Source organism: Ananas comosus, unplaced genomic scaffold (assembly GCF_001540865.1).
Source record: "Ananas comosus cultivar F153 unplaced genomic scaffold, ASM154086v1, whole genome shotgun sequence".
Classification (NCBI taxonomy): domain Eukaryota; kingdom Viridiplantae; phylum Streptophyta; class Magnoliopsida; order Poales; family Bromeliaceae; genus Ananas; species Ananas comosus.
The window spans coordinates 921-11,954 of NW_017890568.1; the positions used below are offsets into that span (position 1 = coordinate 921).

The window sequence follows — 11,034 nt, forward strand, 5'->3', positions numbered from 1 at the left end:
GAATTACAATAGAACTTACTGACCTCCAATAAACAAAAGTGCAAGATAACAAACACAACATTATAGCAGTAAAGGCAGATGTTATCAGGTATAAAAACTAATCTCATACTGACAGACTTTCCAGAAATGGGAACAAACTTAGAGAGATGCCACAACATAAGAAAAACTAAAACAAGCAAGCTAGTACATCAAAATACACCATATATAGATTAATAAACAAAAACTAGCACAATTCACAACGAAGATCAAGCGACAAACCTCTTTAACTTATGAGTTCTCTAATTCTACTAAGTGAAACTGTTTATTTTCCAGTCTCCCCATGCCAAAGAGAGAAAAAATTGTGCACGTACTGCTATGGCAAACCACTTTTACTTTAAAGCACAAAAATATAAAAAGTAAAAGATAACATGAGATAGAATATATATTGTTACCTTCAATTAAGAAATTCCACTAATGATTTTGAGTGTAAGGATGTCACACCCCTAGCCCAATCCTTTTGGCCGGTTCGAGAGCATCGAACAGATGCCGAACAGATAGAGTTTTCCCTGTTCGCCCAAGGCTCAACATCCTGTACAAATAGAGTATAAATTTTGCACAAAACGGAAGCATACACAATGGCTTGCACGAGGGCAAGCAATAGCCAATAGTGAAAGAAATAGACTATACTTAGAAAATTATTTATATTTTTGCATCATTTCTTCTCTTTTACATCACATGATCTCAAAATATAAGTTCTTGCATTTAAATATAACATCTTTAACAACCTTCACGTTCTTTTTTCTTTAATATCTATAGCCATTGAAATACAAAAGGGTGATGTATAAAGGTATGCAACTACAAAATAGAAACCCACTCGGAAGGTCTCTATCTAGGGCGCGATGCCCTTACCGCGGTCATCGGCCGGCTCGCTCGGTCCCGACTCTGTGAAAATAGTGGGGTGAGAACTACAACAAAGTTTCCATTGGGTTCGGCAACCGACCACTCTGACTTTCCCACTAGGTCTAAATCAGGCATAATAGAAGAATAGATAGATAGTAACCAAGCTAAAGCAAATGCAGCTAATATGCCTGAACAATAAATAATGCTATGCTCAATATAGTACTCATGATGTATGCAAGGTCACTACTTAAAACCCAATCTCTAGGCTAGCCCGTAGGTTTCGCCCACAATAGACTTACCAACTCAAATCCCAGTATCGGGGAGACTACTACACCCGACGGGACCGTCCTCTGGGGATCTATACTACACCCAGTGATGATAACTCCGGAGCACATCGCCCGAGGGGGAGCTACCACCCTCGAGCAAGGACTTACAGGTGAGTATGATCCAATCCTTAACTATAAGGATGTCAAGTTCAATCCATTTCTTAATTATAAGGAAACAATGCACATATGACCCTTAACTCTAAGATTGTTATGCCATAATGTCATTATCACACTTTTACTTGCATTCTTTACTTTCACTAGTGTCATATACACTACTATATTCTTGTACACATGCCACACTTATTTTCTAAATGTTCTAACTCTGGCATTCTCGACTCATCATTGTCACTCTCTATTTCTATGTCAAGATGTCACATTTGTTTACTAAGTCCACTAAGTTCTTGTCACTTGTCATGCATAAATAGGGTTTATAAATTCTCACATTCTTGCTAGTAACTCACAAGTATTTGTACTCACAACATGCAATGAAATGCTCACATATAACCCTACTATGCAATTTTATGCTCAATACACATATGCTCAAATATGACACTTTAGACATAAAAAAAATTCTGAGGTCCTCAGTATGCACCACCCACCTTGTATGGTTGAAAAGGTGCTACGGTGAATTTCTTGAAATTTTTAAAGCCCTACTTTATTGCTTGCGGCAAAACGAAACCAAATTAGGCTTTTTCACAATAGCTATATCTAAACCTTTTCGTAACGCCAAACGGAGTTGTCCCACGCGTCAGGAATATCCCGAATTAGATTTTTATAAGGTCAATTTGCCTTAGAAACACCTGGAGGCAAAAGCCCCAAAATTCATACCCTAGCAATGCCATAAGGGACCGACCGTCCCTAGAGCAAGTGGCAAAGGGTTTGGTGGTTGGTACTCGAGACCCAAGTTCGAATCCTAGTTGATTCACATTTCTAGCTAAGTTTATTTCTAAATGAAATAAACAAAGTAGGTAGCGTGCTGCCTATCTCTCAAAAAAAAAAAAAATGCCATAAGGGAATTTCTCTTAGATTGATCTCATTCCTAAGCAAAAACTAGCTTATAAACATATAGGAAGCATGCTAATATTATTACTAAACCTTTAGAACCATTCCTAGGGCATGAACTTTGGATTCTAACAATCCACCATGAGAGGGTTTCAAGAAAACAATGATTTCATAGAGTTCAAAGCTCTAATATGCTTTTAGAGCTTCTAAGAAGTCTAAAACTCTAAACTTGGGTTTAAAACCAAACCCTAGAAGTAATCTTGCATGAACTCACCTTTGCCACAAGCTATCCCCAAGTTCTTCTTGAAGGAGAGCTTCTAGAGCCACCAAGACCACCAAATCCACCTTTTCGAACTTCTACTCCTTCAATCCTTGCTCTAGGGCAAGAAGGGCAAGAGTTCTAGAGAGAGAAAGAGGGAAATGTGAGGAGGGTGAAATGGGTGTTGGCTGTAAAGGGGAGGGGTTTTGGTTCCTTTATAGTATGTGACAATTGCAACAAAGGCCCCCAACAATTGCTATTTGCAATAGACCTCAAAGGTGCTGCCAGACCAAGGTGTACCGGTACACGGGGTTTTGTACCGGTGGCCAAACCCAAGAGCAACTCTCTCAGTTTCGTAGCATTTGTACCGGTACATTTTCAAAGTGTACGGGTACACTTTCAGTTTTCTTCTCAAACCCGAGAGCTTACTCTTCTCGGGCTGCAGGGCTGTACCTGTGATAACTCGATGGTTGTACCGGTACACTTGTCGCACCGTTTTCGATTCTATTTCGCGCCGAACGATGCTAAAACCTTTCTAACACCTCTTAAACCCATTTTTAGACCTTCCAACCTTGTTGGAATGCTAAATGGAACTTGTCCAATTATTTCTTTCGAATTTTTCACTTTAAATCGCGCCGAGCAATGCTAAAACTTGCTTAACACCCTCGGGACTCGACTTTGACCCTTCCAACACTGTTAGAATATCAACTGGAGTTTGTCCATCCATTTCTCTCGACACTTTAACCAATTTGGCTAAAGTTTGATAATCGCTATCGCGGTTTCGATACATTACAAAGGAGGGGATGTTGTGGTTGGCGCTCCATATAATTGAACAATTATCTTTAATTGTTCATTAAATTTAGCTTTAAACTGTGCCTTAATGCATGCTTCAATCTCTTCAATTTCTTTTTTAAACCTCTCCTCTCTCTCATCTTTCTCCTTTTGTAGGCATGCTTCTCTCTCTTCATTTTCCTCTCTTGATTACTTCAGCTCATTCTTCAATTCTTCTATTTGTCTCTCAATAGCCTCTTCTGATGCTTTAGGTTCCAAATTCTTATTACTTAATGGCTTAGGTCCACATCCTAAACCACAAAGATATCCCGAGTGTGCACCAAAAGCCTTTGTTAAATGTTCTTCCGTTGATAATGGAGGATCACCTAACTCTTCTTGTGATTTTCTTACATGCTCAAATTGTTTCCGCATTCAATGAGATACAAAAGTAATATGAAACATATTTGTATTTAGAAGAAAAATGCTCGTCTTCACAAGTCTAAGCATATAAAACTAAATATATAATTAAAACTGAATTTCTCTTTTTAAGATTTCACAAGTCTAATACATGTATATATAGAAAATGTAGTAGAGTTGTGCTACAAAAGAATGTTGCTATACCATAGCATTTTGAGCCTTATCAAGAATCACCAAGGTTCATTATCAGTGCTTCGTGATATGTAGCTTCCGTATTTCGTTAAATCAGGTCAGACTTTCTTTTTTGTCCTCTATCAATTTTAAAATTAAAACCTTGATAGTAATAAATGTAACTATAAATAAAAAGATATCATAAATTTAATTAATGACGAAATCCCATATCTATAGGGAATAGCAAATGAATTTCTTCCCAGATTGAGCTGGTGATTGTTTTGCTCAGATTGCTGTATTTCCCTGACATTCTCTACAAATTAAGTAGGTCATATTGCATGTAAAATAATTTTTGCAAGTAATAACTATGTTAATAAATTAATAACCTTAAATGGTTCAGAACCAAAGTATTCAACTAAAGATGCCCAATCTGATTTTGTAATATCATCTGGACAATTTTGAAGCCTTTCTTTATCTGGCAGAAATTGTTTATAATGTAGATGCTTGCGATGTCTTCAATCTCTATACATAGATTGAAATTATACATCACTTCCTTTCTAAAACCAGCAATCCCATCGTATTCTAAGAAACAGTAAATACATACAACTAATCAAAGCATTCATATAATATCATTAAACGAGCCAACAAGAAGTATATTTAATGGTTAAAAAAATTTAAAATGAATATCATACCATTAAATCATCCCACATCTTATCCTTATAATGCATAGGTACTTCAGCCCATTTGTTAACATTAAGTGGTGCATATTGTCACAACATGACTCCCATTTCTGTAATAATTCACCGCCCACAGCTCGACCCAAGCGTTTTGAAATTTTCACTTCGCCTTTCTTGTCCTCTTTTCTCTTTTTCGCATTTGGATTTGTAGTAGGTCCCCTTCATTTTTTCTTGGCTGCAAAATAATGTAGAGCAAGGTGGATAGAAGATAATGAAGAGTGATGTACTTTATGTAGTTTGTGCTAAATAGAAATATTATTATTTTTTTTTATAGATTTTAACATGAAAAAAATTATTGCTGTTTGATTACAGCATATGCTAATTATAGATCTCTATTGCCACTGTAGCCCTTAACAGCAGCAGTCACAGCTGCAGCTGCTGCTGGTTGCACTAGTAGCAGAAGCTGCTGTTGCTGGCTGCATCTGCTGGCTGGCAGCAATAGCTACTAGCTGCTAGCTGCACCAGCAACAGACCTGTAGCTGGCTGGCAACAACAGTTGCTGCTGCTAGCTGCAAGTGAAGCTGTAGGGCAGTCGCAAGGAGAGAGCTCCTATGCACTCAATTCGTATGCCGATCTGATGTGACTTATATATGGTCTTTGTAGCGTAATACACGACTGTTATCTCTATCTCTTACTTGCATTGATTTTCCTATGCATCATAGGATTTCTTTGGACATTTGCTAGTGGGAAAAGGTAAGGAAGTATTTAATTGATAATAAAACTTAGTTCTTTAACAAAACCTGTAGTGTTAGTGTCCGGATTAGCAATAGTTGGAGATGACGGCCGATCAGCTACAGTTGAAGGAAGGTGAGTGGATGCATGTGGATCTTCACTGAGAGGTGGAGTAGGTTCTGATTTTTGAGATTGTGATCTAAGCCATGGTTTTTGAGATTGACACTCCACAGTTCTTCGTGATGAAGTAGAGGCTCTATTAGACTTTTTAACTTGTACTACGTAGTTCTTGCTTTCTCCCACCATTGTCTATCAACAATAGATAATTAATTATTTAAATAAACAAATATTATGAATTCAAAGTAAGCAAATCAAGTATTAGCAACAAATACACATAAAATATACAAGCAAATCAAGTATTAGCAACAAATACACATAAAAATATAAGAGACGAACAAATAATAAATCATTACCTAAGAGTAAGGTGGCTCAAGTTTTATTCGCAAAGGAATCATTGTCATCATCATTACAGTTTAAGAGGTCATCTTCGTTTCTTTCTACATTGATATTGAGCTCACTTAGATCAAATACAATCTTTTCTACATTAGCTCTAGCCAACTCAACAGTACATAAATCATCGTGATCTTTATCACCATCAATTCTATAGAAATCACCTATGTTCTCATTTTCTTGAATTGGTGTTGATGTTGACTCTTCTTGATCATTTGCACTTCTTTCTATTGTAGGCACATCATAAAGGTCTCGAGGTTGTGTCTTGACAACAACCAACAATTTAGGATCTATTATGTCTTTGCCATAATATACTTGTTGAGCTTGTGATGCCAAGATATATGGATCAGTTGTATTAGTGGCCAACTCACGATCGACATTAACTAAGAAAAACCCATTTTCATCCTCCTTATATCCCCGGCCACAATTGTACACATCCCACCAATGACATTTAAATAAAGCTATTTTCTTTGATCCTTGGTATTGGAGTTCAATGATATCTAAAACTAACCCATAGTATTCCTTGTTGCTTAGGCCATCATCTCCCCGAACAAACACCCCACTATTTTGTGTTTTCAAATATTTTTCATGCTCCTTTGTGTGAAATCTGAATCCATTAATTAAATATCCAGTATACTTATCCACCCGTTTATCTGGACCTCGAGCAAGGTGTAATAGCTCTTGTGACACTATTTTATCTTGGTTATCAAACATCTCCGCTATTTTAGCTTGAAACCAGCCAAGAAATTGTTCTTCGTGCCGCAGCTCCACATCACTATCGTACTTGCTTTCAATCTCTTTAATATGTTCCCTATACATTAAATTATTAAGATGATATTAAATAATATAAAAGTAAAAACCAGTAATGTCTAGAACCGCTTATAGAAATCCTTACCTAACATAAGGTGAAACTTCTTCACAATTTTTGAGAACACACATAGTTGCCCGGTTCCAATCCGAGATAGCTAATTGCTCAATTTTGGAATTACCTAAAGGGAGACCACATTGGGAAAAAATTGCTAAGCTGGAGCTTTTTTGTGTTAGATCACCCTCATAGTTTCTTCCGATGCGATTCAATTGTGTTTCAACATCATGCAGGTATTTGGAACAAAAAGTTACACATTCTTGTGCAATTATTCCTTCTGCTATAGATCCTTCTGGACGAGCATTATTACGAACATATGATTTGAGTGTGCGCAAGTACCTATTGTCATGCCCTGGGGCAGATTTTAAAAGCCTTTTATCAATGAATATCAATTTTGAAATCAGAGTTGCGGAAAACGTGCCGTTTTTTTTTTTCCTGGCCCACGTGACGTATAGACCCGCCACAAATACAAAGTTCCTCTGTCCACTTGGACAGAGCCTCCTTTGTACTTGCACGGCGTACCAACAGCTACATCAGAATCTCAACCACAACTTACATTCACCAATCAACAACCAATATATGCGATGCATTTACATACAGCTAACGATCCTTAGAAATGATGCATGTCTCTAAACACTCCTTAGGCGCTGGATGATGCTATACACAGTACAACAATCATTCTATTTAAAAGTGCTCCGCACCCGAAGCTTTATTTTTAAACTTTATCCAATCATTGATAAAAACCATTCGAAAATCTTTTTAAAACTGTTTCCCACTAGAAAACTCTATTTTGAAAACCGACTACCTCGAGGGGTAGAAAATCACGATGTATAAATATGTAAGTCCAAAGCCACACGATCAACAAATTCTGTTTGCATGCATAACAGGAAAACCAACTCAAATAGTTCACAAATATTCAAACATCAATAGTAATTATCTAACCGAACCATTTGTTTATTTAATTTACTAGAAGTGAAAATAAAAGTAACCCGGGTGACGGTCGCTACTACAGTCTAGCTAGAACGTCCTCCTGTCGCACCAAATGTCAACTCCTTGCCCGAACCACCTGGGGAAATGGGGGGCTGAGAAACCACAATCAAGATTTTTCAGTGGGTACGACAGAGCCACGATGGCAAGCCGTAATCATCGAAAATCAAAGGGGGTAGGTAAACAAAGTAGAAGTGCTATGATACAAAAGAGAATTGCAGTAGCTATAGCAGATATGATAAGAAGTAAGTAATAAAGACTACTACTGTATAGAAAACAATGCCGAGTATGCCTCAAGGTAACCAACCAAAACTGTGCCCAATCTGGTGCCTGCTATATTGGTCCGCAGACCTCAAGCGTTGCCTGTCACAAATCTACATCGACCTGATTTATCTGCCCACTGGATGACCTATCCGGATAAGTACACCTCCGGTCGGTGGCCAAACCGACCTGGTGTCATGAATACCCCTAAGTGCTGTGACTAAGTAATGCTGATATACTCAATACGAAAGCCGGCTGAAGTGCCTTGGCCGAAGCTAGATACAAGGGCATACAATGCCGAACTACGATCAACCAGATCGAAACACACGACAAAGGAGTCGATGTGTTGCCTGGATCCAATGTCCACAGAAATACAATATATGCAAGCCTGCTCTATATGTCTATCAACAACTAACAACATGCAATCAATAAGGGTATAGATAAATGAACAATAACGAAACAACTGACATGTAGAGACTACAATGCTGAAATAGAAGAACAGAGGAAGGTGAAACGATCCCACCGACTACCAGCTCGAAGCACCCACCTGTTACTTATTACGTAGGAAAACTGGGTGCGCACAAGTCAACCGGACCTACGAAGATCCACCGGGTCAGTATCGAACCCACAAACCCAAAATAAACGACTCACAAACCCCACACAAATCTTCGAAATCGGTTTCCCCAAAATCGATTACTGTAACTCGTCGGAAGTCCCGAAAATCACACCGGGATGCCGTCGGGACCTACTAATATCCCGAAACTCACCGACTCGCACCACGAGTCACCTGCTGCCACAAAACACATCGATTTGGATGTCTTGGCAGCAAACACAAGGTAACACACACACAAACAATTATCGTCGGATAATTGTTCGGATTCGGGTTCCCGGAAGTGTTTATTTTGACACTGGAACCCACCGTCGCTCACCCGTCATCTCTGAATCCACGATATGACAATGGTGACCAGCCAACAAGGCTCGGCAACAACTCTCAGCGCAAACAAACAACGTCAGAAGAAATCCGAACCGAAATAGCGTTTCGCCGGCGAATTTCACTGAAAAACCCACTGAAATCGCTATTCGATTTCCGCAAAAAATATCGGACCTTGGACAATCAGTCCAGAGGTCACCACACACACATATGCACTGCCGACAGTAGCAACAAGGTGCACAATTGCATAAAAGTTCCTATATTTACATAAAATCCTATCATTTTGCCATCTAAAATCCCTTCTCGATCAACGCGCGATATTAGGAGATCCGTCCGTCAGATTTGCGAACGGATCACACCAGTGTGATTAGCACAACAGAGACAACAAAGTCACGATTTTGTTTTGCTTTGTTTGGTCACGGATTCATGACAAAACCTATCCTCTCCCCGAAAGGCAAAACTACACACAAATACATATAATATACATATTTCCAGTTTTCTCGGAATCCGTGCGTCAAACCTAAAATCCATCAAAGCCACTGGTTCCAGAAAGGTTGAACCGTTCAAAGCTAGCTATTGGATCACTATGAACGGAGTCCGATACGCACCGGAAGCCATCTCTACACCGTGGCCTCTCCGAAAAAATCGAGTTACTATTCAGTTTAAGTGGAAAGTAAAAGTCGCGTAACTTCTCCATTCAAACTCGTTTTCTCCTGAAACTTGACGAGTGCTTTTGTAATTAAAATACACACAAAAACATCGTCAATGGAGAGTTTAGCTACACTACCAAAATCTCAGTGCTTACACCTATTCAATATAATATTAATACCATGTTCTTTAAAACAATATATATATATATAGGTCNGTACACATCCCACCAATGACATTTAAATAAAGCTATTTTTTTTTATCCTTAGTATTAGAGTTCAATGATATCTAAAATTAACCCATAGTATTTCTTGTTGGTTAGGCCATCATCTCCCTGGACAAACACCCCACTATTTTGTGTTTTCAAAAATTTTTTATGCTCCTTTGTGTGAAATCTGAATCCATTAATTAAATATCCAGTATACTTATTCACCCGTTTATTTGGACCTCGAGCAAGGCCTAATAGCTCTTGTGACACTGTTTTATCTTGGTTATCAAACATCTCCGCTATTTTAGCTTGAAACCAACCAAGAAATTGTTCTTCGTGCCGCAACTCTACATCACTATCGTACTTGCTTTGAACCTCTTCAATATGTTCCCTATGCATTAAATTATTAAGATGATATTAAATAAATAAAAGAGAAAACCAGTTATGTCTAGAACCGCTTATAGAAATCCTTACCTAACATAAGGTGAAACTTCTTCACAATTTTGGAGAACACACATAGTTGTCCGGTTCCAATCCGAGATAGCTAATTGCTCAGTTTTGGAATTACCTAAAGGGAGACCACATTGGGAAAAAATTGCTAAACTGGAGCTTTTCTGTGTTAGATCACCCTCATAGTTTCTTCCGACACGATTCAATCGTGTTTCAACATCATGCAGGTATTTGGAACAAAAAGTTACACATTCTTGTGCAATTATTCCTTCTGCTATAGATCCTTCTGGACGAGCCTTATTACGAACATATGATTTGAGCGTGCGCAAGTACCTATTCAATATAATATTAATACCATGTTCTTCTAAACAAATATATATATATATATATATATATATATATATATATAAAGAATAGATAATATACCTTTCAAATGGGTACATCCATATATATTGGACAGGGCCAGCAATTTTCGCCTCAGTTGCGAGATGAATTGATAGGTGAACCATTATATCAAAGAATGTGGGAGGAAATATTCTCTCAAGTTTGCACAAAGTCAATGCAATTGAGTTTTCAAGTCGTTCCAAATCACTCATTCTTAATGATTTTGAGCATAATTCTCTAAAGTAGGCACTAAACTCAATTAAGGTATTAGAAATATCCTTCCTTAACAATCCACGAATACCTAATGGGAGGTGGCAATGTAATAAACAATAAATGTCATGACTCTTCAAGTTTTGAAGTTTACCTTTATGTCAATACTTCACCTTTATTTTTATTGACACATCTAGAAATGTTTGACGAAAATCCATCTGGAAGCTTCAAATCCATTAGAAATTGACAAAATGATTGTCTTTTATCTTTCAATAGTGTGTTAAAAGCACTAGGCATTTTATATGTTTTGCTATTAGCAATTGTTTGAACACGTTTGTGTGTCTAT

The 11,034-nt window shown here is 37.8% G+C and overlaps 1 protein-coding gene across 1 annotated transcript; it reads right to left on the reverse strand.

Annotated features, from left to right (window-relative positions):
- Window positions 1–5,682: 5,682 nt before the first annotated feature.
- LOC109703891 lies at window positions 5,683–10,807 on the reverse strand. The gene is made up of 3 exons (XM_020224623.1): window positions 10,521–10,807; window positions 10,119–10,427; window positions 5,683–6,555 (listed from the first exon to the last, which is right to left on the reverse strand). Exons 1-3 carry the CDS (start codon window positions 10,688–10,690, stop codon window positions 5,724–5,726), a joined length of 1,311 nt encoding a protein of 436 aa, XP_020080212.1. The 5' UTR covers window positions 10,691–10,807; the 3' UTR covers window positions 5,683–5,723.
- Between the last annotated feature and the right edge of the window lie 227 nt (window positions 10,808–11,034).